General features: G+C 45.0%; 1 protein-coding gene across 2 annotated transcripts in view; it reads left to right on the top strand.

The window, feature by feature from the left end:
- LOC115146346 (collagen alpha-1(XII) chain-like) overlaps positions 1–27,623 on the top strand; it is a 93,694-nt gene that overhangs the window by 46,201 nt on the left and 19,870 nt on the right. For both annotated transcript variants that reach the window (XM_029688371.2, XM_029688372.2), the window contains exons 28-53: positions 1,946–2,085; positions 5,181–5,313; positions 5,428–5,451; positions 5,633–5,772; positions 8,568–8,697; positions 8,957–9,096; positions 9,382–9,511; positions 11,799–11,941; positions 13,562–13,691; positions 13,805–13,947; positions 14,145–14,274; positions 14,682–14,801; positions 16,240–16,386; positions 16,490–16,606; positions 17,287–17,439; positions 17,622–17,696; positions 17,808–17,947; positions 18,106–18,229; positions 18,422–18,565; positions 18,792–18,956; positions 19,082–19,120; positions 19,290–19,428; positions 20,597–20,739; positions 21,134–21,243; positions 26,680–26,838; positions 27,197–27,274. In XM_029688371.2, coding sequence (XP_029544231.1) covers positions 1,946–2,085; positions 5,181–5,313; positions 5,428–5,451; positions 5,633–5,772; positions 8,568–8,697; positions 8,957–9,096; positions 9,382–9,511; positions 11,799–11,941; positions 13,562–13,691; positions 13,805–13,947; positions 14,145–14,274; positions 14,682–14,801; positions 16,240–16,386; positions 16,490–16,606; positions 17,287–17,439; positions 17,622–17,696; positions 17,808–17,947; positions 18,106–18,229; positions 18,422–18,565; positions 18,792–18,956; positions 19,082–19,120; positions 19,290–19,428; positions 20,597–20,739; positions 21,134–21,243; positions 26,680–26,838; positions 27,197–27,274 — 3,236 coding nt within the window. The remainder of the gene's footprint in view (positions 1–1,945; positions 2,086–5,180; positions 5,314–5,427; positions 5,452–5,632; positions 5,773–8,567; positions 8,698–8,956; positions 9,097–9,381; positions 9,512–11,798; positions 11,942–13,561; positions 13,692–13,804; positions 13,948–14,144; positions 14,275–14,681; positions 14,802–16,239; positions 16,387–16,489; positions 16,607–17,286; positions 17,440–17,621; positions 17,697–17,807; positions 17,948–18,105; positions 18,230–18,421; positions 18,566–18,791; positions 18,957–19,081; positions 19,121–19,289; positions 19,429–20,596; positions 20,740–21,133; positions 21,244–26,679; positions 26,839–27,196; positions 27,275–27,623) is intronic.

The following is a 27,623-nucleotide window of genomic DNA, read 5'->3' as shown; positions in this document are numbered from 1 at the left end:
GCTCATATTAAACATCTCTAATCCAAAATGAAATCTAGAATCGGATTCCTATTTCGCAACAAAGCATCCTTCACTCATGCTGCCAAACATACCCACGTAAAACTGAATATCCTGCCGATCCTTGACTTTGGCGATGTAATTTACAAAATAGCCCCCAACACTCTACTCATCAAACTGGATGTAGTCTATCACAGTGCCATCCGTTTTATCACCAAAGCCCCATATACTACCCAACACTGCGACCTCTATGCTCTCGTTGGCTGGCCCTCACTTCATATCCATCGCCAAGCCTGCTGGCTCCATGTCATCTATAAGTCTTTGCTAGGTAAAGCCCCGCCTTATCTCAGCTCACTGGTCACCATAGCAACACCCACCTGTAGCACACGCTCCAGCAGGTATATTGCACTGGTCCTCCCCAAAGCCAAAACTTCCTTTGGCCGCCTTTCCTTCCAGTTCTCTGCTGCCAATGACTGGAACGAATTGCAAAAATCTGGAGTCTTATATCTCCCTCTCTAACTTTAAGCATCAGCTGTCAGAGCAGCTTACCGATCACTGTACCTGTACACAGCCAATCTGTAAATAGCACACCCAACTACCTCATCAACATATTATTACTTACCCTCTTGCTCTTTTGCTCCCCAGTATATCTCTACTTGCACATCCTCATCTGCATATATATCTCTCCAGTATTAATGCTCAATTGTAATTATTTTCACCTCTGTGGCCTATTTATTTCCTTCCTCCCTACTCTTCTACATTTGCACACACTGTACTACCTCATCCCCATATCTATTTTTCTTTTGTGTTATTGACTGTATGTTTGTATGTGTTACTCTGTTGTTTTTGTCGCACTGCTATGCTTTATCTTGGCCAGGTCTCAGTTGTAAATGAGAACTTGTTCTCAACTGGCCTACCTGGTTAAATAAAGGTGAAATAAAAATAAAATAAATATATAGTTATAGGGTATAGTAATGTCATAGTATTTAAATTATATATATTTTTTAATTACCCCTTTTTCTCCCCAATTTCATAATATCTGACTGATAGTTACAGTCTTGTCCCATTGCTGCAACTCCCCTATGGACTCTGGAGAGGCGAAGGTAAAGAGCCATGCGTCCTCCGAAACATGACCCTGTTAAGCCGCACTGCTTCTTGACACACTGCTGTGTGTCGGAGGAAACAGCGTCCAGCTGGCGGCTGAAATCAGCTTGCATGCGCTCGGCCCACCATAAGGAGTCTCTAGAGTGCGATGGGACAAGGAAATCCCGGCCGGCCAAACCCTCCCCTAACCCGGACATCACTGGGCCAATTGTACGCCGCTTCATGGGTCTCCTGGTCACGGCCAGCTGTGAAACAGCCTGGGATCGAACCCGGGTCTGTAGTGACGCCTCAAGACAGAGATGCCATAGGGTGTAGTGATGCCCTGGTTATAGGGTACAGTGATGCCCTGGTTATAGCGTACAGTGATGCCCTGGTTATAGCGTACAGTGATGCCCTGGTTATAACGTACAGCGATGCCCTGGTTATAGGGTACAGCGATGCCCTGGTTATAGGGTGTAGTGATGCCCTGGTTATAGGGTGTAGTGATGCCATGGCTATAGGGTGTAGTGATGCCCTGGTTATAGGGTGTAGTGATGCCCTGGTTATAGGGTGTAGTGATGCCCTGGTTATAGGGTGTAGTGATGCCCTGGCTATAGGGTGTAGTGATGCCCTGGCTATAGGGTGTAGTGATGCCCTGGTTATAGGGTGTAGTGATGCCCTGGCTATAGGGTGTAGTGATGCCCTGGCTATAGGGTGTAGTGATGCCCTGGCTATAGGGTGTAGTGATGCCCTGGCTATAGGGTGTAGTGATGCCCTGGTTATAGGGTGTAGTGATGCCCTGGTTGTAGGGTATGGTAATGGCATGGCAATCTCTCCCATATAATTTTTCCTTTCTTCTGTGTAGATGTTGTTCCTGCTCCTAAGAACCTGCGTTTCTCTGAGGTGACCCAGACCAGCTTCAGAGCCGACTGGGACCATGGGGCCCATGACGTGGCTCTCTATCGTATCGGCTGGACTAAGAAAGGAGAAACCAACTTTCAATATGTAAGACAACCATCCAGGTGGTTTGCACTGACATTAGATTTTGATTAACTATGTACAGAATATTGGTATAATGTACAGAATTGGATTATTCTTGGTATTCTCAATAAAGTTGTGATTAGGAAGCATTGCCGACATATATTCTATATGCCCTGTTGTGTTGTGTCTCCCAGTCTATAAGCCCTGTTGTGTCTCCCAGTCTATAAGCCCTGTTGTGTTTCCCAGTCTATAAGCCCTGTTGTGTCTCCCAGTCTATAAGCCATGTTGTGTCGTGTCTACCAGTCTATAAGCCCTGTTGTGCTGGGTCTCTCAGTATATAAGCCATGTTGTGTCGTGTCTCCCAGTCTATAAGCCCTGTTGTGTCGTGTCTCCCAGTCTATAAGCCCTGTTGTGTCTCCCAGTCTATAAGCCCTGTTGTGTCTCCCAGTCTATAAGCCCCGTTGTGTTGTGTCTCCCAGTCTATAAGCCCCGTTGTGTTGTGTCTCCCAGTCTATAAGCCCTGTTGTGTCTCCCAGTCTATAAGCCCTGTTGTGTTTCCCAGTCTATAAGCCCTGTTGTGTCTCCCAGTCTATAAGCCATGTTGTGTCGTGTCTACCAGTCTATAAGCCCTGTTGTGCTGGGTCTCTCAGTATATAAGCCATGTTGGGTCGTGTCTCCCAGTCTATAAGCCCTGTTGTGTCGTGTCTCCCAGTCTATAAGCCCTGTTGTGTCTCCCAGTCTATAAGCCCTGTTGTGTCTCCCAGTCTATAAGCCCCGTTGTGTTGTGTCTCCCAGTCTATAAGCCCCGTTGTGTTGTGTCTCCCAGTCTATAAGCCCTGTTGTGTTGTGTCTCCCAGTCTATAAGCCCCGTTGTGTCTCCCAGTCTATAAGCCCTGTTGTGTTTCCCAGTCTATAAGCCCTGTTGTGTCTCCCAGTCTATAAGCCATGTTGTGTCGTGTCTACCAGTCTATAAGCCCTGTTGTGTTGGGTCTCTCAGTATATAAGCCATGTTGTGTCGTGTCTCCCAGTCTATAAGCCCTGTTGTGTCGTGTCTACCAGTCTATAATATATATATATCTATATATATATATATATATGCTCTGGCCCCCCAATGGTGGAACAAACTCCCTCACGACGCCAGGACAGCGGAGTCAATCACCACCTTCCGGAGACACCTGAAACCCCACCTCTTTCAGGAATACCTAGGATAGGATAAAGTAATCCTTCTCACCCCCCTTAAAAGATTTAGATGCACTATTGTAAAGTGGCTGTTCCACTGGATGTCTTAAGGTGAACGTACCAATTTGTAAGTCGCTCTGGATAAAAGCGTCTGCTAAATGACTTAAATGTAAATGTATAAGCCCTGTTGTGTCTCCCAGTCTATAAGCCCTGTTGTGTCTCCCAGTCTATAAGCCCTGTTGTGTCTCCCAGTCTATAAGCCCTGTTGTCTCCCAGTCTATAAGCCCTGTTGTGTTGTGTTTCCCAGTCTATAAGCCCCGTTGTGTTGTGTCTCCCAGTCTATAAGCCCTGTTGTGTCGTGTCTCCCAGTCTATAAGCCCTGTTGTGTTGTGTCTCTCAGTATATAAGCCCTGTTGTGTCGTGTCTCCCAGTCCATAAGCCCTGTTGTGTTGTGTCTCCCAGTTTATAGGACCTGTTGTGTCTCCCAGTCTATAAGCCCTGTTGTGCTGTGTCTCCCAGTCTATAAGCCCTGTTGTGTTTTCTCTCCCAGTCTATAAGCCCCGTTGTATTGTGTCTCCCAGTCTATAAGCCCCGTTGTGTTGTGTCTCCCAGTCTATAAGCCCTGTTGTGTTGTGTCTCACAGTCTATAAGCCCTGTTGTGTTGTGTCTCACAGTCTATAAGCCCTGTTGTGTTGAGTCTCCCAGGCTATAAGCCCTGTTGTGTCTCCCAGTCTATAAGCCCTGTTGTGTCTCCCAGTCTATAAGCCCTGTTGTGTTGTGTCTCCCAGTCTATAAGCCCTGTTGTGTTGTGTCTCACAGTCTATAAGCCCTGTTGTGTTGAGTCTCCCAGGCTTTAAGCCCTGTTGTGTCTCCCAGTCTATAAGCCCTGTTGTGTCTCCCAGTCTATAAGCCCTGTTGTGTTGTGTCTCCCAGTCTATAAGCCCTGTTGTGTTGTTTCTCCCAGTCCATAAGCCCTGTTGTGTTGTTTCTCCCAGTCCATAAACCATGTTGTGTCTCCCAGTCGATAAGCCCTGTTGTGTTGTGTCTCCCAGTCTATAAGCCCTGTTGTGTTGTCTCCCAGTCTATTAGCCCTGTTGTGTCTCCCAGACTATAAGCTCTGTTGTGTTGTTTCTCCCAATCCATAAGCCCTGTTGTGTCTCCCAGTCTATAAGCCCTGTTGTGCTGTGTCTCCCAGACTATAAGCCCTGTTGTGTTTTGTCTCCCAGTCTATAAGCCCTGTTGTGTTGAGTCTCTCAGTCTATAAGCCCTGTTGTGTTGAGTCTCCCAGTCTATAAGCCCTGTTGTGTTGAGTCTCCCAGTCTATAAGCCCTGTTGTGTCTCCCAGTCTATAAGCCCTATTGTGTTGTGTCTCCCAGTCTATAAGCCCTGTTGTGTCTCCCAGTCTATAAGCCCTGTTGTGTTGTGTCTCCCTGTCTATAAGCCCTGTTGTGTTGTGTTTCCCAGTCTATAAGCCCTGTTGTGTTGTGTCTCCCAGTCCATAAGCCCTGTTGTGCTGTGTCTCCCAGTCGATAAGCCCTGTTGTGTTGTGTCTCCCAGTCTATAAGCCCTGTTGTGTTGTGTCTCCCAGTCTATAAGCCCTGTTGTGTCTCCCAGTCTATAAACCCTGTTGTGTCTCCCAGTCTATAAGCCCGTTGTGTTGTGTCTCCCAGTCCATAAGCCCTGTTGTGTCTCCCAGTCTATAAGCCCTGTTGTGTCTCCCAGGCTATAAGCCCTGTTGTGTCTCCCAGTCTATAAACCCTGTTGTGTCTCCCACTCTATAAGCCCTGTTGTGTTGTGTCTCCCAGTCCATAAGCCCTGTTGTGTCTCCCAGTCTATAAGCCCTGTTGTGTCTCCCAGGCTATAAGCCCTGTTGTGTCTCCCAGTCTATAAGCCCTGTTGTGTCTCCCAGGCTATAAGCCCTGTTGTGTTGTGTCTCCCAGTCCATCCTGAACAGTGATGAGACCAGTAACGTGTTGGAAAAGCTGCAACCAGACACTATGTACGACGTGTCCGTCACCGCCATCTACCCTGACGAGTCTGAGAGTGAGGACCTGCTGGGCAGCCAGAGAACATGTAAGAGAAGTTAATTATCTCATCTAATGCATTACAATAAATACATATTAGGAGCTGACCATGCAGATCAGATGTATTTACAGTAACTCTTTATATTTCTGTTTCCCTCTGCAGTGTCCAAGGTTATTTTCACCCCTGGTAAGAGTATTTGTTGTAATCAAACAGAAATACATACAGCACTCATAGAGATAATTCATTTGAATCAAATACATGTATTTTTATCAAAGTGTCACCATCCAGAAGTTAGGTGATCTGTGTTGATTGGATGTGTGTTTACGTTGGAGTTTGTTGTTGTTTACGATGTTGTGTTCGTGCCCAGCCCCCACAGGGCCTCCCCAGAACCTGCAGGTGTTCAACGCCACCACCATCACTCTGACCGTCAAGTGGGACCACGCCCCTGGTCGTGTCCAGAACTACAAGATCACATACGTCCCCACCGCCGGGGGCAAGACCCAGTCGGTAAAACCAGAACCAGCTTAGGGCATCACAATTCCAAGCTGTTCATAGTGCTAACATCAGCTTTTAATCCTAACCATCCTCTGGGTGATGAAAGGATAAGGAAGGGAGTCCTTGTAGCATGACACAGAGGCACTTTGTTTGTGTGATGGGAAGATAATAGCTCCCACCAGAATGTTCATATGACACAATTTAAAGCTATAACACACAGCAATTGTTGCATTATAATTTCTGAAAATGTAGATAATATATCTACCGCTAATAGTGGAAGGATCATTTTTTACATTATTACTTAACCGCCGTGTTGTGATTGGCTGTGATATTCGCCTATTGATTTCTCCTGCCGGTGTGGCATCTCTCATACTGGGAAAGAGATTTCAGTTTATGTGAGAAAACAAGCACTGAATGAATAGTGTAGGGAACTATTGTACCATCTAAATTGCTGTGAAATGTATTTTCCATAACAAAAATATCATTTTTACAGCTGTTTGAAGCTGGTGGACCAAAACAGAGGTTTTGGTCCACCAGCTTCGTTTTTGTCCACCAGCTTCAAACAGCTGTAAAAATGATATTTTTTGTTATTGAAAAGATATTTCAGAGTGATTTAGATGTTACAATGATTCTTGTTTTCTCACATAAACCTAAATTGAGTGAACAATGTAGAATTTCACCAACCAGGAAATGACAGTGAGATTTTCACTAGATAACACAGCCACAAAGTCAGCTTCCCCAGTTTGACAATAGATAGATGAATATCACAGCCAATCACAACACTGCCGGGTAAGGAATACTGTGAAACTCTATCATTCCACTATTAGCACCAGATATAGTATGGACATTTTCTGAAATTGCAATGCAAGAATGTAAAAAATATATAAGGCGAGCAATGTCGGAGTCCGGAGTGTGTGTGTATATATATATATATATATATATATATATATATATATATATATATATGTGATGGGATGTATAGACATTATGGACAGTATGTGGATAGAATATGTAGTATATCTGAAGAATACGTAGGATAGAATAGTATATGTACAGCAATAGTTGAAAGGGATGGCCTTGACTAGAATACAGTATATACATACAAAATTAGTAAAACATTATGTAAACATTATTAAAGTGACCAGTGTTCCATGTCTATGTACATAGGGCAGCAGCCTCTAAGGTGCAGGGTTGAGTAATCGGGTGGTAGCCGGTTAGTGACAGTGACTACTGTAAATTCAGGGCAAGATACTGAGTGGAGGCCAACTAGTGATGGCTAGTTAACAGTTGGATGGCCTTGATATAGAATATGTTTTTCAGTCTCTCGGTCCCAGCTTTGATGCATTTTAGAAACACGTGGTGGTCAGGGACCTTGGCCAGAGCCCCAGGGGAGTTGGGGTTATCAGTGTGGAGAGATGGAGGAGAAGGGGGGGCAGAGATGGAATGTCTGGGCCCAGCAGGGTTGAGGGTGTATGTGTGTATGTGTGTTTATGTAACAGGACAGGGAGTGTGGTACCAAGGGGGTCGTTGACTGCAGACAGTGTTTACAGAGTCCTTCAAGCTGTCTGGCATCGCTGCTGCTCCACTCTATAGAGCTGAATAGTAGTTTAGATAGAAAGGCTTTTTTCCTCAGGCCAGATGTTTAGGCGCTTAGAGTTTGCATGATGTGGAGGCACACAGAGAGAGATCCAGTAAATGGAAGGAAGCAGTTAGAGAATTTCACTCTCTCATCAGTCTTGTCTGTGAAGTGATAGGCCTACCATATTGGAGTCAAGGGTAGCTAGCGCTATGTGAGTTATTTGTCCATTCAGAGTTTCCATTCCCATGCAGAATGGATTAAACGTTTTCCCTTTTTTAATTAGAGGAGAGAACCCAGTTCTGTTCAGTGGCCGTCCGTCCCTCGGTTGCTGTGATGATATCACACGCTAAACATTGAGGCATTGTTGGAAAGCTAGATACTAATGAGCCAAGCTTAGCCAAGTGTTTTTGGTTCATTGACAGATTTTCAACAAGTATGGAGAGCTCAAGTGGCCCCGCTTTGATTCATTTGTGACAAAAAGTCTGTGTAGGAAATGGGAGACACTGATGATACGTTTTCACCAGGCATGCTGTCAGTGGTTAACGTACTCTGTGGAGGACAAGAAAAAAAACTAGAAAACTCACACGCGCACACACACACACACACACACACACACACACACACACACACACACACACACACACACACACACACACACACACACACACACACACACACACACAGGGTTTACTCAGTCAGCCGTCTCTGTGAGGCGATCAACATCGTTCCTTTTAATACAGCATCTCCTTGGTCAAAAACAATGCAGTAAATTCATCAATCATACCTCTTAAAACAACCCATCCCACTGTTAGGGCCAGTAGAGTACAGCTTTACCTTAGATCTTGCTCACTACAATAGCAAAGTGCAAAAATGCTCGATGCATCCTCTGACAATTTTTTTTCAACAGTCTGGTATTTCTCAACCTGCATTCTTTCCATCAAGTCTCTGACACTGATATAAACTGTCAAGGGAGAGAAGCTGGAGACATCCACATCCAATAAGAAAATACAACTGTTTTTCCCATGTCATCTCTTCTTAGGCCACATTGAATGGACTATTTGACACATTTGTAATCTGAAGGGAATATTACAAGAATTTAGAGTTGATCCAATAATTGCGAAATGAGTCGACCCTTAGGCCTTGAGTGTGATCATGGACCAGGTGAGCAAAGTGAGGGTCCTTCCGTCTTCTCTCCCAGTCATTTCAATCTGTCTTCATTCCCCAACAGACGCAGATTGGAGGGAAGAAGAACACGGTGCTGCTTCCCAAGCTGACCCCCGACACTCCCTACTCCATCACCGTGGCAGCCATCTACAGCAATGGGGAGAGCAAGGACATCTCTGGCAACGGAAAAACCAGTGAGTGACCTACTGTAACTGTGGCCTCGCTAAGGCCTTCATGATTACATCATGTTCCCTTTTGTCCTCTCAGCTTCACCAGGGAACCAGGGCTACATTTGTTACCTAGATGCTGATGTTAAAGATGCCCTAAATACTGTGTTTGATTTTACGCCTACCACTTGCCACTTCTGTACCTCTTACATTTTAACATCTGTAGCTCATTGTTGTCATTTAACATAGTATGAATCCTAAGACCTCCTTTCTTCTCTCTCTCCAGAGCCTCTGGGTGGAGTGCGGAGGCTCCAGGTCACTGACCCTACCACCAGCACCCTGAATGTCCAATGGGAGGCCGCCGAGGGCAATGTGCGCCAGTACAAGATCTACTATGTGCCCACCGCAGGAGGAGCTGAGGAAGTGGTAGGCTGGGCCACCTCTTACCAATCACTACCGAATCTCACTATGGCATGCATACTCTTTCATTATCACATCCATTATCTAATGCAGAAAAAATACAAACACCAATACACTGATACTTCACAGATTCACTCAGACAGTCAAACATACTTGCAAAATACTACTCCTTTACCAGTCCTTTTCTCTCTCTTTTTAATCGTGTTTTATGACGTTTTTCCACATTTCATATAGACAGATCACATCTGTGTAGCTTTGTGACTCAGTCCTGTTGTGTGGTTGAATCTACAGGCCCAGGTGTCTGGTAGCACCACCAACACTGTGCTGAAGAACCTGATGTCTGACACCCTCTACACTGTCACTGTGGTCCCTCTCTACCCCCCTGGAGAGGGCAAACGCATGTCTGAGAATGGCAAGACACGTGAGTCCACGTACAGGTTTACTGTTATGATGGTTCACGTTATCTAGTATAGATGACCCGCCTCAACAACCCTTTTCTCATGGCTATTGTCATGACCTACCATGGTCAATTTAACGAAGGAGCCTGTGTACAATATAAAATGGTTATATTTCTACCATTCTTGGTACAGCATTTCCTGAGGAGAAGATTGTGCTGTGTGCTAAAGGCTACAATATATGATAATGATTTGTGTTTTTGTTTGGTCATTCTTTGAGACCTGGCATTTCTGTAGAGCATGCACCCTCTGGTCTAGTGTGTTGGCTTTCTGTAGAGCATGCACCCTCTGGTCTAGTGTGTTGGCTTTCTGTAGAGCATGCACCCTCTGGTCTAGTGTGTTGGCTTTCTGTAGAGCATGCACTCTCTGGTCTAGTGTGTTGGCTTTCTGTAGAGCATGCACTCTCTGGTCTAGTGTGTTGGCTTTCTGTAGAGCATGCACTCTCTGGTCTAGTGTGTTGGCTTTCTGTAGAGCATGCACCCTCTGGTCTAGTGTGTTGGCTTTCTGTAGAGCATGCACTCTCTGGTCTAGTGTGTTGGCTTTCTGTAGAGCATGCACTCTCTGGTCTAGTGTGTTGGCTTTCTGTAGAGCATGCACTCTCTGGTCTAGTGTGTTGGCTTTCTGTAGAGCATGCACCCTCTGGTCTAGTGTGTTGGCTTTCTGTAGAGCATGCACTCTCTGGTCTAGTGTGTTGGCTTTCTGTAGAGCATGCACTCTCTGGTCTAGTGTGTTGGCTTTCTGTAGAGCATGCACTCTCTGGTCTAGTATGTTGGCTTTCTGTAGAGCATGCACTCTCTGGTCTAGTGTGTTGGCTTTCTGTAGAGCATGCACCCTCTGGTCTAGTGTGTTGGCTTTCTGTAGAGCATGCACTCTCTGGTCTAGTGTGTTGGCTTTCTGTAGAGCATGCACTCTCTGGTCTAGTGTGTTGGCTTTCTGTAGAGCATGCACTCTGGTCTAGTATGTTGGCTTGCTTACTCCTTCTGCCAGTAAACTCTTGTAATGAGCCCAAAATATGTCCCAGTGTTATTGTAGTGGAATTTTCCTACTAAATTAAGCGAACCCCTTTTATTTCTGGGGGCAATGCCAAAAAGATGTGTTTTTGGTTGTCATCTGTTTACAGCTAAAATGTCCAATGCCATGCTAGATAGTATGATTCACTGTAGACACTATATTTAGTTTATTAGCTGGTTTCCATCCATTTTGAAAAGACCATCCCTCTTCCAGTTTCTTCCACAATTATAAGGCTGAGCCTCCACTCAGTATGACTCAGTCTTTAGTGGGCTGATTGCACAGGAAGGAATTCCTCTGTGTTGGCAACACTAGTGATGTCTCCAGCCTTAAGGTAATGGGGTCCGTTTATGGGGTGTAATGACTGGTAGTGGTTGTGGTAGCACGGCTGGGGGGATAGCATGACGTGAGTCATTTGCTCCTCCCATGGAAAAAACTAGAGGAGGGAAGAGAATGAATTGAGAGTATTTTTTCACTTTCCATTCATCAGCCTTCTCTAGACTGGCTATGTTTATCAAAAGTCACTTTATGTCATTACTGTTACTGGTACCCTGATTACCCCAAAGCCATAGCCTAATGGTCTTCTGTCTATCCTGTTGTTAGGTTCATCTGTCCTGTATTAAATCCATCAGAATATACCCCCAGGGACACCGATCAATGATATCTTTCAAGCTTTTGATCTCTGTCAGAATTATAGGACTCTACATATAGATTCCGTTGAAATTGAAGAAGCAATGTTTCTTCAGGCTGTCTGACAAATGTTCCTAATCAAATCTAAATTGGGCTTTAGTCATATTTTATCAATTTGTGATGAAAAACAATATTGATATGGATGTGGACTATCCATTGATGCTGTGCTTTCAGGGTGAAGCCCAGGACTTTTGTTACTTATTTCTGGCCAATACTTCTGGTCTCTAAGAAAAGAAGCTCCCCATGTACTTCCCACTCTGTCTTTATGAGGGTACAATGCTGAGTGGTACAAATACTGGAAACATCATACTAGTCAACTAGTATGTATTGTACATAGACCCAGTGAATGCTTTGATGGCTTCAAGGTGAACATTCCCTAGCGTCTGATTCAGCCACCAATAATTTAGTTGGACTCTCTAATACATTTTTTCAGCTGCTGTTCTCTTCCCACCCACCCCCACTCTATTCTTTCCCCATATCTCTCTCTCTCTCTCTCTCTCTCTCTCTCTCTCTCTCTCTCTCTCCTCCCCCCTCCATCCCTCTCTCTCTCCACAGTGGAGCGTACCCCCGTGAGGAACATCCAGGTCTTCGGCCCCACCACCAACACCCTGAATGTGCGCTGGGATCCCGCCTCAGGCAAGGTTGTGCAGTACAGGGTCGTCTACTCCCCCCTGAGCGGCGCCAAGCCCTCCGAGTCGGTGAGTCACGACCAGGGAGACCCATAGGGTCTCTGATTAACCCCGCCCCAGGTCAGAGGTCAAATGTTAATGTCCAGTGACTTGGGGTGTGTGCAGGGGTGGCCGAGTGGAACGCTTCGGTCCATTTACAGATTTCCATCACTACAGCTCTTTGTAAAGAAACAGAATGGAACAACATCAACCTGTTTGTGCTCCACATCGACTGTCTCTCTGGTGGGGGTTCTTATTTAACAGTCTCTTCCTGGTTTAAGGCCAAATGTTCATGTTCATTAATTAAAACAGGAAGCTGTCTGGGCTTTTTCCCCTCCTTATCTGGCTTGACGGTGCCCACATCTGGAGTTTTAAAGGAGGTCACAAACAACTAATAAACTGCTACTTGACATTGCACAAACAGCCACATCTGTGAGAAGCATTGAGACATTGAGACCCTGTTTTGACTTAACAGGTCTTTGAAGAGTGATGCTGTTCCATTTTATTGATAGCAAGAAGTACTCTCTTTGTTCTTTTAAAGTCACAACATTGTGTTTCTGTGGGAATATTATGATTGACTTGGGCTGGGCTTTTCCAATGCCAGGGCCAGCTTTCCACGTCAGCAGCCATGTGGCCAGTGTCACGATGCACCATCACATTTAACACAGGGAGGTTTGGTGTATGCACTACTATATTAGGAAAGCAGCCTTGTCATATTGGGTTTACTCCTTGAGAAGAACATTTTGCTATTAAACCCTCCAAAGCGATGACCGACGCAAAGGTTCGATGACAGTCGTCAAAAACAGTCCCATCAGAGACACAGAGATAGAGACACACACATTGAACACAAAACAATGGTGTTTGGGGTCAAAGAAAGAGAGGGAAACCAAATGCCAGGTGGGTGGACTCCTGTATATTTTGTACTGTATGTGATACCAGGACAAGGCAGGTAGATGAGAAGATCAGGGTAGAGGCTGATTACCTTTGATAATGTTATCAAGAGACAGACAAGTGGGGTCTAGTATGGGAGAACACAGACACAGAGATGAGCAGCAGCCAGAGAGGACAGACCAGAGGAGCCAAGCTGCTGTAAGCAACTGTCAACACATTACGTTAGTTACTCAGTGTGTTATTGCCCTGACTGTCTGGAGGGGCCATATCATTGAAATAAAATTCATACTTGTGTTCCCCCATTCACTGAGCACTGAGAAGTGTCAACACAAGTGGTTGTTGAGTGAGGTGAGAATGAGTTGATAGAGGTGTCACACTGAAACAGCTGTCAGGTTGTCAGACTGGGGGGTCATAGTGAGTGTCAGAGCTGCCAGGACCATGGGACAAACAGCATTACAGCATGATTGTTGTTTTCCCCTACAGCTGATACACTTTTCAGACCGGACTCTTCTCCCCCATCTGGATGTGTCAGAGTAGGCTAGCCTAATTGATGTAGAATAATGTTGATAGTTACAGCTATCCTTGTTATTCCTATTAATGCTTGTCTTCATCATAATTTCTCTAGTTTTGAGACTCAAACGTGTGGGTGCGAGAGTTGTAGTCTGATTTGAATCCAACCCACTGTAATGCATGCTGCATGCTGTAGACTGTGATCGGTCCTTCAGTGCTGACCTCTGTGTCTCTATCCCCTCTGGTCAGATCCTGGTTCCTGGGACCTCCACCACCACCCTGCTGGAGCAGCTGGTCCCGGACACGCCTTACAACGTGGGAGTGGTCGCCATCTATGCCAACGGGGAAGGACCACCAGCTGAAGACAAGGGCACAACACGTAAGATCCAGTATATAATATCTATCATATATAAGATCCTATTGCCTTTACATGTTTATCCACATCCAAGTATATGCTTGATATTTGTGCTCACTTCTTTATAATCCCCGCAGTTCCCCGCAGTGGCCCTAGGAACATGCGTGTGTATGATGCCACCACCAGCTCTCTGACCGTGGCATGGGAACATGCTGAGGGACCTGTGCAGCAGTATAAGATTACCTACGCCCCCACCACTGGAGACCCCATCGAGGAGCACGTAAGCACCTATATTGCTTCTATTTCTGATGATACCCTCATCAAACACCATCTTGATGAGTCTACAGCATGAATTAGAGTGTGGCCCAAGGCACAATGTGAGGAGGTTGTCAGGATCCTTATTTCTCCTCTGTTTGAAGTACCTGTTGAATAGTATTAATGAACAGTAATACAATGTTTTGCCTGTGTGTCCTGTAGACCATGGTTCCTGGGAACAGAAATACCGTCATCCTGCCCAATCTGGATGCAGACACTCCCTATAAGATCAACGTGCAGGCCATCTACCCTGACGGACCAGGGGGAGATCTGGATGGAGACGGGCATACAGGTACGCTAGCACATTCTACGCTTGGTCCACTATTCAACATGATAGACAAACAGACGCACAAGGTTCTCCACAAACACAGTTGCTCGCAGACACATACTGTAAGTTACAGTCACACACAGACACATTCACAGTACAGGAGTTTTATAAACTCAGCCAGTGATTATTGTCCTGGATATCAGAAACATGGCTTCAGTTCAGTCTGCCTGTGAATACCAGAAACCTTTGAACTAGCTGTCCTCCAATGTTAGATCTCACACTAGAGCTGCCCAATACCCAGTCTAATTTCCTCATTTACACCAAATCAAAGCAAAGTCATAGCTTGGGACTGCATGGCTGTGATATTAATGTTAAAAATGTTGTAATATGTTTTTAATAGGTTTTGACGGTCTGTATTTTCTTCCCCGCAGTTGGCATGCTAGGACCTCAGAATCTGAGAGTGTCAGATGAGTGGTACACTCGCTTCAGGGTGTCCTGGGACGCAGCACCCTCCAGAGTGGTGGGCTACAAACTGGTCTACTCACCTGAAGGTCAGATAACTACTATTTTACTATTCCAGTATACTATTATATTCAGCTGTGAAAGAAGATTCACTTGGCTTACTTAATATACATATCCAGCTATAGAAGAAAGTCACAGATGTCCCTGTCCCTGTCTGTGTCTGCTCTTATTGACCTGGAGTGTTCCTGTCTGTGTCTGCTCTTATTGACCTGGAGTGTTCCTGTCTGTGTCTGCTCTTATTGACCTGGAGTGTCCCGGTCTGTGTCTGCTCTTATTGACCTGGAGTGTTCCTGTCTGTGTCTGCTCTTATTGACCTGGAGTGTCCCTGTCTGTGCCTACTGTTATTGACCTGGAGTGTCCCTGTCTGTGCCTACTGTTATTGACCTGGAGTGTTCCTGTCTGTGTCTGCTGTTATTGACCTGGAGTGTTCCTGTCTGTGCCTGCTGTTATTGACCTGGAGTGTCCCTGTCTGTGCCTCCTGTTATTGACCTGGAGTGTCCCTGTCTGTGTCTGCTCTTATTGGCCTGGAGTGTCCCTGCCTGTGTCTGCTCTTATTGACCTGGAGTGTCCCTGTCTGTGTCTGCTCTTATTGACCTGGAGTGTCCCGGTCTGTGCCTCCTGTTATTGACCTGGAGTGTCCCTGTCTGTGCCTCCTGTTATTGACCTGGAGTGTCCCGGTCTGTGCCTCCTGTTATTGACCTGGAGTGTCCCTGTCTGTGTCTGCTCTTATTGACCTGGAGTGTCCCTGTCTGTGTCTGCTCTTATTGACCTGGAGTGTCCCGGTCTGTGCCTCCTGTTATTGACCTGGAGTGTCCCTGTCTGTGCCTCCTGTTATTGACCTGGAGTGTCCCGGTCTGTGCCTCCTGTTATTGACCTGGAGTGTCCCTGTCTGTGCCTCCTGTTATTGACCTGGAGTGTCCCTGTCTGTGTCTGCTGTTATTGACCTGGAATGTCCCTGTCTGTGTCTGCTGTTATTGACCTGGAGTGTCTGTGTCTGCTGTTATTGACCTGGAGTGTCTGTGTCTGCTGTTATTGGCCTGGAGTGTCTGTGTCTGCTGTTATTGACCTGGAGTGTCCCCGTCTGTGACTGCTGTTATTGACCTGGAGTTTCCCTGTCTGTGCCTACTGTTATTGACCTGGAGTGTCCCTGTCTGTGTCTGCTGTTATTGACCTGGAATGTCCCTGTCTGTGTCTGCTGTTATTGACCTGGAATGTCCCTGTCTGTGTCTGCTGTTATTGACCTGGAGTGTCTGTCTGCTGTTATTGACCTGGAGTGTCTGTGTCTGCTGTTATTGACCTGGAGTGTCCCTGTCTGTGCCTGCTGTTAATGACCTGGAGTTTCCCTGTCTGTGCCTACTGTTATTGACCTGGAGTGTCCCTGTCTGTGTCTGCTGTTATTGACCTGGAGTGCCCCTGTCTGTGCCTGCTGTTATTCACCACCTGGAGTGTCCCTGTCTGTGCCTGCAGGTACTGATCAGACCATGGAGACGTTTGTTGGAGATGTGACCAGCTACCAGCTGCACAACCTGCAGCCTGGAACCACCTACGACCTTAAGGTGTTGGCCCAGTACGACGCTGGCCTCAGCGGACCTCTCATTGGACAAGGAACCACACGTAAGTGATTGATTGGTTGTTTGATTGGTTGCTTGACTCATTAGTTATTTGGTTGATCAAATTATTGTTTGATTGATTGGTTGACTGTTCCTGTCTTTCACAGTGTACCTGAACATCACTGACCTGACCACCTACAACGTTGGTTATGACACCTTCTGCATGAGATGGACCCCCCACAGGGCTGCCACTTCCTACAGACTCAAACTAAATCCATTCAACCGTAAGTGCTGTACCAGGCTGGGAGCCCATTCCATATAACCTTGATACCTGTGGGGGAGAACTGTTTCTATATTGATGTGAAAATGTTTACTGTCGATCAGGTATGTAGACAAAGTTGCCACCCTATCACAAAGGTGTCTTTGTTCGAATGTCTAAAAATGTTATATAATTGTATTTTATTCATGCCCACTGATCCATCTGTCTCCTATTAATTCTCTGACACTGGAGGACTGTAAGAGAAAAAAAATATGGGGAAAAATGTTGCAATATTTAAGTCTGTTTACAGTATGGTAGCTATTATGGTTGGAAGCACTGCACTTTGCCACATTAAGTTAATTAATGTTTGTTTGAAAGGGCATGTTGAATAAGACAAAACACTGTATAAGCCCACTGCTACCTCAGTCCAAGCACTATCACTGGCTGGCTTTAACCCCTCTCCTCCCCTCTCTTTGAAAATATTCATTATAATGATAATGAATTAGATTTATATAGTGCTTTTACCAGGTGTGATTTCCAGTTTCTCAAAGTGCTTGGGGATAAATGGGGTATATGTTTAAAGTGTATGGGGATAAATGGGGTATATGTTTAAAGTGCTTGGGGATAAATGGGGTATATGTTTAAAGTGTATGGGGATAAATCACCTGATCCACTACCAATGTGTGTTACTCTTTCCTCCTACAGCCTCTAACAGGGGAGGTCAGGAGACCACCATCACTGGGTCTGAGAGCCACTACTGTTGGGACGGTCTGACCCCTGACGCCCTCTACAACGCCACAGTGTACACACAGACCCCCAACCTGGAGGGGCCTGGAGTCAGCGTCAAGGAGAGGACCCGTAAGAAACTCCACTAACCATCAGAACTGTAACATGTAACATTTCATTGTGTTTACACACATGTATACCTCCCACCACACTCCGGGTATAAGAAAACACCTCAGGGTCTTTGCAGGGGGCTAACAGGGCATGCTAGTGAAGTCCAAATGGTTTGACTGTTTACGTTCTGGTCTTTGTTACAGTGATTAAGCCCACAGAGACCCCAACTGAGCCCCCCACTCCACCTCCACCCCCTACCATCCCCCCTGCTATGGACGGTAAGGAAAGGCTTGAAGTCAGCATGCTGTGAAGAGAAGTGAAGCTAACACAGAGAAGAAACTCTTTATACATGTCCTACCTGACATTGACTTGCTCTATGTGCACCACAGTGTGCAGAGGGGCCAAGGCTGACCTGGTGTTCCTGATTGACGGCTCCTGGAGTATCGGAGACGAGAGCTTCAGCAAAGTGATTCAGTTTGTGTTCAGCATGATCGGAGCCTTCGACGTCATCCACCCTGGCGGCATGCAGGTACGTAGCCATCCAGGCTATCCTCTGAGCGTTAGCTCTTTGATGTTTACAGCATATTCTCTTCTCTTTTCCTCTTTCAGAGTGTATTCTTCATGTCAATGCTTTATTATTCTCTCGCTCTCGCTCCCTCTCACTCCCTTTTTGTCTTCTGGAAACAGGTGTCTTTTGTGCAGTTCAGTGACAGTGCCAAGACAGAGTTCAAACTGAACACTTACCAAGACAAGGGAAGGACCTTGGCTGCGCTGCAGCTCGTCCGCTACATGGGAGGAAACACCAAGACAGGTACGCCCACAGACTGCTACTCTCAATCTCACTGGATGATATCGTTAACACCAATTGCATAATGTTGAGTTAATTCAAGTCTACAAACATTCACTCACCACTAATGTCATTACAGTGTCTTCATCTTGCAGGTGGAGTTGAATGAGTCTATAGTTAAAGGTGGAAATTGATGTCTTACCCCTCTGTGTACAGGTGCTGCTCTGAAGCACGTTGGTGAGAAGGTGTTCACCTCAGACAACGGCATGAGGAGGTACGTGCCTAAGGTTCTGGTGGTCGTCACCGATGGTCGCTCCCAAGACGAGGTCCAGAAGAGTGCCTCCAACCTGATACACTCTGGTAAGTGTTCAACATTTGGATTTGCCCTTACAGTAAAAGGATATTTTCAGTCTAGATTAGTCAGCGTAAGTGTAGCTACAGAACTTTAGAAATGATGGGATATGTTTTGAGATAAAGCATTACTTACTCCTTTTGGGGTTTTCACTGTCAAATTGGAAGATCTGAACATCCATTGGGCTAGGGCGTATGGATCATAACGGTCATCTTTGTGCTCGACTTGCTCCAGGTTACAGTGTATTTGTGGTCGGTGTGGCCGATGTGGACGTGGCAGAGTTGAGGAACATCGGCAGCAAGCCAAGTGAAAGACACGTCTTTGTTGTGGATGACTTTGACGCGTTCGCCAAGATCCAGGACAACCTCCTCACATTCATCTGTGAAACAGCCACATCCAGTAAGATTTACATCTACATTACACAGTACCTCAAGACACAAGTGAAAGCAGATTTGGCGTTAGCTGTATGTTGTCCTCCAGCCTTTTCCATCGCATCATGCTCTGTTTTACTTCTCCCTCCTCAGCTTGTCCTTTAATCTACATCAACGGGTTCACCTCACCTGGTAAGTATATGCTACACCTGTATTCTGAATAAACTGACAGCTGCTGATAACACCTATGGCCAGGAGCTCTTTACTGACGTAGAAAAACGCCCTAATTCATTCCTACCAACAATGTCAGTACTGTGTTCCTGTGCATTGACTCTGTCTTCACCTGACGTGTGTTCACCAGGCTTCAGAATGCTCGAGGGCTTCAACATCACAGACAGGACCTTCGCTGCCATGAACGGCGTGTCCATGGAACCTGGCTCTTTCAACAGCTTTATAGGCTACAGGCTACACAAAGATGCATTCATCTCTGCACCCACAAAGTAAGAGTGTGTGCCTGTTTGCGGGCCTTTTCCGTTGTGCGTTGCCTGCTCCTCTCCTGTGTACTGTAATGCTGGCCAGCCTGCACAATAGTTGTTTTTGTATCTTCAAAGGCTCTGCTCGGAGAGTGCTGTGCCAAGAGCCCTTTGTCAGCCCTGTTTGTGTTCGCAGCTTGTAGAATATGAGGTGTTAGGAAGAGAAAATGATTTGCTCCCAGGGTAGCCCCTCTCCCACATACACTACCGTTCAACAGTTTGGGGTCACTTAGAAATGTCCTTGTTTTTAAAAGCAAAGCCAATTTTGGAACACAGGAGTGATGGTTGCTTATAATGGGCCTCTGTACGCCTATGTAGATATTCCATTAAAAATCTGTCATTTCCAGCTACAATAGTCATTTACAACATCAACAATGTCTACACTTTATTTCTGATCAATTTGATGTTATTTGAATGGACAAAAAAAATGGCTTTTCTTTTAAAAACAAGGACATTTCTAAGTGACCCCAAACTTTTGAATGGTAGTGGATGTCATAGAGGGATCAATCAAAGCAGCCGAAGGTCAAGTGCCCAGCTCTTTATTGGGCCCATTAAAATGTATTCAGGCAAATGCTGAGCTGCTCAAGAGTTCTGCGCTAACATTTTAGGCATGAGCATGCTTAGTTAATTTGTCCATAATCATCTGTATTTGTGCGTGGGTAAGTCATTGACTGGAAATGGAAACACTTCAAGCAGTAAAGTAGGGACGGAAAATACTTTCAATATGTCCGTAATTTTTTGAGTCTGTGGTAGAACTGGCAACCATTTTGAGATTCTGTGGTCTACGTGACAGGGTGGATATTGTGTGTCTTTTTGGTTTATGGTGTGGCTTTTAGATGCCAACCTTGTTTCTCTGTGTCTTTGATTTTCCAGAAGTTACAAAGGGTCTATAGATTACGATTGGCTATCTTAATTCAAACAGGTTTTAGTGGACCCTCTCATTTTGATCAAAGATTCATGATTATCTGATTCATTAACTTTAGTCAACATTTTGCATGTCTTATGAATACAGCTAGTGATCAGATTGTCTCGGTGTTGGTGTCTATGAAGTTGACCATCTTACAGAAGAGAATCCCTCAGCTTTATAAAAAAGCTCTGCCATGACACCTGTATCCTGTATTTTTCCTCCTGCCAGGGAGATCCACCCAGAGGGTCTTTCTCCATCCTACACCATTATCCTGCTCTTCCGTCTCCTTCCTGACACCCCCAACCAGGCCTTTGATATCTGGCAGATTGCCGATGGTAACAACAACCCTGAGGTCGGGGTCACTGTCAACCGTAAGCCCCCATCATGCTTTGTTTCTCTTCTGGGTTAGCTAAAGCTAACAGCTATGATCTGATTCCCCTCCTTACTGAATCAAATAACAGTCTTCAGAAACTTGGACCAGTGTAATGATTAGTGGGCTGCCACAGTCCACTGATCCCCCTCTAGGGAAGAGTTTTGGTTTGGCACTGACTTTTCACACTTTTTCTACAAGTCCACAAGTTATCACTTGTAAGGTCTGTCTGTCTGTCTGTCTGTCTGTCTGTCTGTCTGGCTGGCTGGCTGTCTGTCTGTCTGTCTGTCTGTCTGTCTGTCTGTCTGTCTGTCTGTCTGTCTGTCTGTCTGTCTGACTTCTCCCTGTAATGCATGTTTAGGGGTCCATCTGACGCCATCGTTCCCTCTTTTCAGCTTCCAGCAAAACAATCACGTTCTACAACAAGGACACCAGAGGGGAGATCCAAAGAGCCACGTTTAATGAGGATCAAGTGAAGAGAATTTTCCACGGGAGCTTCCACAAGGTAAACAACATTTCACTTGAATGAAAACGGTTTGTGGGCCATATGGTGACATTAAGGCTTGGCAGAGGAGTAACATATCTTGGCCTATTTTTCTGGTTGAATTTCCCAAGGACATACAGATCAGCAATAATCAGCAATAATTTGGGATAATAAGATCCAAAACACCAGGTTCCAAAGATACATTTTCACATGAATAATGAATTTCTGTTGTAAAATGTTTAGATACATTTCCAAGGCAGAGTAGACACCCTGTCTGGGATGTATAGCCTTGATATGGTCACCACCTATGATAGATGTGTTCTGTCATTATGGTCGGTCATGTCTGTTCATAGTTGATGTTTCTGTTGATTAGTGTTATGCCTCATTGAGTACACCTCCTGAGGGTATGATCTTGTGGATAATCAATGCCAAGACTAAGATCTAGCTAGGATATGGTTACTTTCCTCTCCTGAAATTAAATGTGATCCATCTTATAGTATTGCGATGTGGGTTCGGTGCCAAAGTTGAGTCTTCAGGCTTTTTTATGCTCCGCTGTTAGCTTTGTTTTCTGAGGCTGAAGGAAGTTACTTTGATGAATGGTTTGGAAGGACGATAAATATCTCTTCAAAGGTTGGAGGAGACTTTGGTGACCCATGGTGATCTTGCACAATGTGCAACCTGAAGATTTTATTTATAGTTAGTCTAGCAATGGAGACTTACGGCGTACTGATTGGCCATTGTCCTGGCGGCGGTCAGGTGGGAATTCAAGAACGTTCTGAGGAAGTGGGATGTTATTGGATCAGCGTTTGTTTTGTTTTACCTCGTTTATGATAAATGAAACTCAATACATTGGGAAAAAAAGCCACTTCGTACTTTTGGACCGCATAAAAGAAAGCTAGCTGCATGTGCCCAATGAGGTATTTTCAGGAGTATTTTCTGCTTGAATAAAATGATCTGTCAATAAAATTATTTTCCTGCTTCAACAGACAGTTTCTAACAGTCTGAGAAAATCTGAATATGGATGAAATCGACCAAAAACATTCAACAAGCTGAAAGAGACCTACAACAATATGTAAACATGAATGGAGATATTTTGACATACATGTATATTGCATTTTCTATACATCTTTACTGCCTCCGAATGTGGATTCCCATTGGGGCCCTAATAATCTTCTGTTGGGATTACAATATTAAGTCTCAGTGGGGGTCAGTGAGTACGTTGAGTCATTACTGTACATGACTGTAAACCTCCATCAGTCACTCAAGGCTTTCTAACCCAGTTGAATGAACTCTGTAGGTTGTCATTATTGTATAAAAAGCCATTGGTCCTCTAGAATGATCTTCTCAGTGTTGTACAACCGTGATATACAGTGTTTTTGTCACATTCTGCGTAACTCAGTCACAGCAGGAGTAGAGGAGCCCATGTGGGACATCAAATGCCAGCCCCAACTCAAAGCAGAACAGAATATTAAAATGTTGTGCTCAGATATCAGCATCGGCAAGACATCTCTGCATGTCTGGCAGACATATCAGTGTGGATGACGGATCACCACCTCAAGCTGAACCTCGGCAAGACGGAGCTGCTCTTCCTCCCGGGGAAGGACTGCCCGTTCCATGATCTCGCCATCACGGTTGACAACTCCATTGTGTCCTCCTCCCAGAGCGCTAAGAACCTTGGCGTGATCCTGGACAACACCCTGTTGTTCTCAACTAACATCAAGGCGGTGGCCCGTTCTTGTAGGTTCATGCTCTACAACATCCGCAGAGTACGACCCTGCCTCACACAGGAAGCAGCGCAGGTCCTAATCCAGGCACTTGTCATCTCCCGTCTGGATTACTGCAACTCGCTGTTGGCTGGGCTCCCTGCCTGTGCCATTAAACCCCTACAACTCATCCAGAACGCCGCAGCCCGTCTGGTGTTCAACCTTCCCAAGTTCTCTCACGTCACCCCGCTCCTCCGCTCTCTCCACTGGCTTCCAGTTGAAGCTCGCATCCGCTACAAGACCATGGTGCTTGCCTACGGAGCTGTGAGGGGAACAGCACCTCAGTACCTCCAGGCTCTGATCAGGCCCTACACCCAAACAAGGGCACTGCGTTCATCCACCTCTGGCCTGCTCGCCTCCCTACCACTGAGGAAGTACAGTTCCCGCGCAGCCCAGTCAAAACTGTTCGCTGCTCTGGCCCCCCAATGGTGGAACAAACTCCCTCACGACGCCAGGACAGCGGAGTCAATCACCACCTTCCGGAGACACCTGAAACCCCACCTCTTTCAGGAATACCTAGGATAGGTTAAAGTAATCCTTCTCACCCCCCTTAAAAGATTTAGATGCACTATTGTAAAGTGGCTGTTCCACTGGATGTCTTAAGGTGAACGCACCAATTTGTAAGTCGCTCTGGATAAGAGCGTCTGCTAAATGACTTAAATGTAAATGTAAATATCAGACTGTAGGGATGACAAGGATTTCAACAATGAACGTCAGTAAGATGCAACTAAAATGAAAAATGACTGTTTCCAATGAACGTGAAGAATGTTGTATCCAATGTTTCTGAAGGGGAACAATATGCCTCCTATTATGTAAAAACTTCAGCTTTTCCTTTAACCTGAAAAATGTCGGGTCAGGGCTTCAGCCGATGACATGACTAACATCAGTACAATGACATCATCAGAGCTCCAGTTGGATGTGTGTGCTTCTTTTCTCTTCCTATGGCTGTGGTGGTGCCTGCAGTGTGTATGTTACAGAGTGCAGACTAATCTACCTCTCCTTTCTCCTTGGGCTAGTAGCTAAATAAAGAATTATCCAGGTTAGAGAGGTCTGGCTCTCCTCTGATTCACCATGTGGGAAATATCCTAATGATAGCTTTAGCAGATGCTAGCCCTTTCTAACCAACTGGGGATTCCCACCCCACACTGCAGAGGTGGTGGTCTTAGAGGGGCGTTTGACCAGGGAAAACTTTATTCTCAGGCAAAGAGCGTTCCACTGAATAAGAGACACAAGCATTTCGCTACACCCGCAATAACATCTGCCGAATATGTGTATGTGACCAATACATTTAGTTTGATTTGAAAGGGGGAATGTTTTTCACCAACTCATATATGTATTATTGGTGCCATTAGCTTTTTTGCATTTGGTTGCGATCAAGTGGAAATATGAAAAAAAATTGTGCTTTTGGTAATAGCTAGATGTATTCAGTCCATCCACTCTACAGGCTCCCCATACTTAGAACTTCACAAATGCAGCTATTATTCTCTGAGAGGACCCAAACTCTCTAAAACTTTCCATTCAGGGATTGGGTGGAATGAGCAGTTGGGTTTTGTCAGTATTTGCAAGCACTAATTGAGAATGAGTGGGAGAAGAGAATGCTCCAAAGAACCAAAGCAGTTTAAAACGTTGGTCAATCTGACTGATACATTTCCATAGCCCTGACTGCCCTCTTTGTACTCTCATTATAAGAGTTTCCTCTGAAGCCTTCTTTTAAAAGCCCTCCATTCCGCGAGGTAGCCAAGCAGACTTAATGACGCATGCAACCATTCCTGCAACAGAAGAAGCCACTCAGATATGAAATGGTGACTTTACAAAGCTAAGCAAGCTCCTTTTCTGAAACCAGGATGGGAATATTGTATCCAAGACTGGACATGAGAGCGTAGATGTCTGGAATGATATGGCGGCAGTGGTATACATGAAGAACGATTTAGTCTATTCCTGGAAAGAGTTGGTGAAATCTGCAATTTGTCAGTGCATCAAAAATATCAGGAAAGATCCACTTTTACTTTTAATCAAACTAATGTAGGATTCCCATATCAGGCTGCATGTGAATTGTGATTTCACGCGCCACGTGAAAACATGGAGTTGTGAAGACACAGCCAACAACAGTAAAATGGAGTCTGATAGAAATCATGAAAGTATGTCAGACACACTGGAACCCAAATATAGCCATATACAGTATACTGTTGCTATGTCTGTGGACTGGACAACTTGTTCTGACTATAGTTTATAGTATACCAGAGGGAGGATCCATCCTAAGTGTGAATGGAGTGCTGAAAAAGAGATGTGTCATTGTCTAGAGGAGTTATAGTCAGAGGGAGGAGTAATTAAGTGTAATTGTGACTTGGTCAGTAATAGTGGAAGTCAAGGTCTAGTCTTTCTTGACTCCTGTGGTTTTTGATCCATTCAGAAGATTTTCATAATCTGTGTCAGTGTGATAGATTTCTCAGGCCTTTGTTAGAGAATGAGCCATTGTGTGACTCGTTGATTGTGTTCCAATAGAATATGCTCCGTGTTCCCCATCATCAGCCAACTGCTGGAATTTCATGTTGCTTTCAAATGATGAGTCTCGGTGAAGGACACTGACATTTTCTTGAATCCTCATTTTGCAGTAATATTCTTGTTGGTTAGTGAAATAATGTATATGTACGCATTATTTGCACTTGCAGTATGTAATTTAGCAATATTTTGGTAAGCCCTCAAGTGCATCATGTATGCCCATGCCAGGATCTTGGGGTATCAGACCCTCCCCTCTCCTGTGGTTGGCCAGATAATAATGCTGTGAGTGGTTGTCAAGTCCGGTTGGTTTCGCTCTGTAGGACAGTAAACACAGCAACGTTAGCCTGCTGTCTCTGTCAGGGTGAAAGCTTGTCAGAATGTTCGGCAGAAAAATGCAGCTGCGCAGGAAAGTATGGAGAGTGTAGCACGTTTGATGGTGTACCATAAACAACATCATTTCCAGATGTGATGGGAGTTTTGGAGAGTTAATCATGTTGAGAAATGGCCCATACCCTGGCAGTTTTGTGTTATTTCATGTATAGGCTATAGTTAGTTGTTTCATGTTGATCATTCTGTTTATCAGTGAAAGTGGCTGACATTAACTTTTTTCCAAGGGACCTACAACCGGAATGTTCTTACTTCTTACAATGATCTTTAATTAACTTCTTTACAGAAAATCATATTAATAATGGTGATTTAGTAAAATACAGTATCAGCGTCCTTATAAACATCAGTTAGAAGACTTTAGGGGTTTCGTTTGCACATTGGCTCAACTGGGTTCTTAGTTTATGGTACGAGACTCCTGAAGAATTGTGCTTTTATTTATTTATTACCGTTATTTAACTAGGCAAGTCAGTTAAGAACAAATTCTTATTTTCATTGACGGCCTAGGAAAAGTGGGTTAACTGCCTTGTTCAGGGGCAGATCGACAGGGGCAGAACGATTTTTACCTTGTCAGCTTGCAACCTTTCGGTTACTGGTCCAACGCACTAACCACTAGGCTACCTGCCACTACACTAGTACCTGCCACCACTAGGCTATTGCAGAAATACCATGTGAAAAACACAGAACACTTTCAGTACTCTATACCAAGCCATTATGCCCAAATATTGTTGCAGTAGTTGTTCATATTGAGAAGACTAGAGTGGTCTTAACTAATAATCCTCTTCTCCTCCTCTTCCTCCTTCTCCTAAAGCTTCACATCAGTGTCTCTCCCGAGAGGGTCAAACTGAATGTGGACTGCCAGGAGGTTGCAGAGAAACCCATCAAGGAGGCCAACAACATCTCCACAGATGGCTATGAAGTGCTGGGCAAGATGGCAAAGTCAGGAGGATCAAAGAGAGAGTCGGCTACAGTGAGTGAAAAATTGACAACACTTATTTGAAATGGAAAACTCCTGATAAAATGCATCCCTCACTCACACACAAGCTGTTGGTGTGAACTGTGAAGTGCAAAGTGCCCAGATGTGCTCCTCATGTGTTGATGCTCAATTAAGAGCTGACAACTCGCGGTCATTGTTGGAGGGATGGAAGACGCTGCTCTCTCTGTCTTGTTCTCTCATGCTATCTGTGTTCCAGCTCTCTGTGGGTTCTGGCCTGCGTCTGTAGCCATGTTGTTTCTAAGTCCTGAACGCTGGAGCTCAATGGAAGCCATGTGTAACACCCATCTGTGTTCGTCTCTCTCTTCTCTCATCTTTCTGTTCTGTTGTGCAGTTCCAGCTCCAGATGTTTGATATTGTGTGCAGCTTGAGCTGGACCAGCAGAGACAAATGCTGTGATCTCCCGGCCACGGTAAGAGCAGCTTCACTGTAAACAGCCCTCTAGTACGGCCTCATATCTGTACAGTACTGTACCATCAAGCCTTGATACATTGACTCTGCTCATCTTTCACTATACACCATTGAGCACTTACTATAGGTTTAGAGAGCCATTGTAGCTTTACATGTTAATTTTGGAGTTTATATGTCATTCTTAATGTTTAAGAGTGCACATGCTGTATAGCCATTACGAAGTGATGCCTAGCTGGCAAGAAAGTTATTTGAAATGAAATGATTGCACTGTCAGGCCTGAATAGACCATTGTATTCCTCACTAAATGGACTAATCTCAGTACAGTTTTACAATCCCAACCCCACCAAAAC

The sequence above is a fragment of the Oncorhynchus nerka genome, linkage group LG18 (assembly GCF_034236695.1).
Source record: "Oncorhynchus nerka isolate Pitt River linkage group LG18, Oner_Uvic_2.0, whole genome shotgun sequence".
NCBI classification, from domain to species: Eukaryota; Metazoa; Chordata; class Actinopteri; order Salmoniformes; family Salmonidae; genus Oncorhynchus; species Oncorhynchus nerka.
The sequence above is the reverse complement of the archived record's forward strand: the minus strand, read 5'-3'. Positions and strand labels throughout refer to the sequence as shown.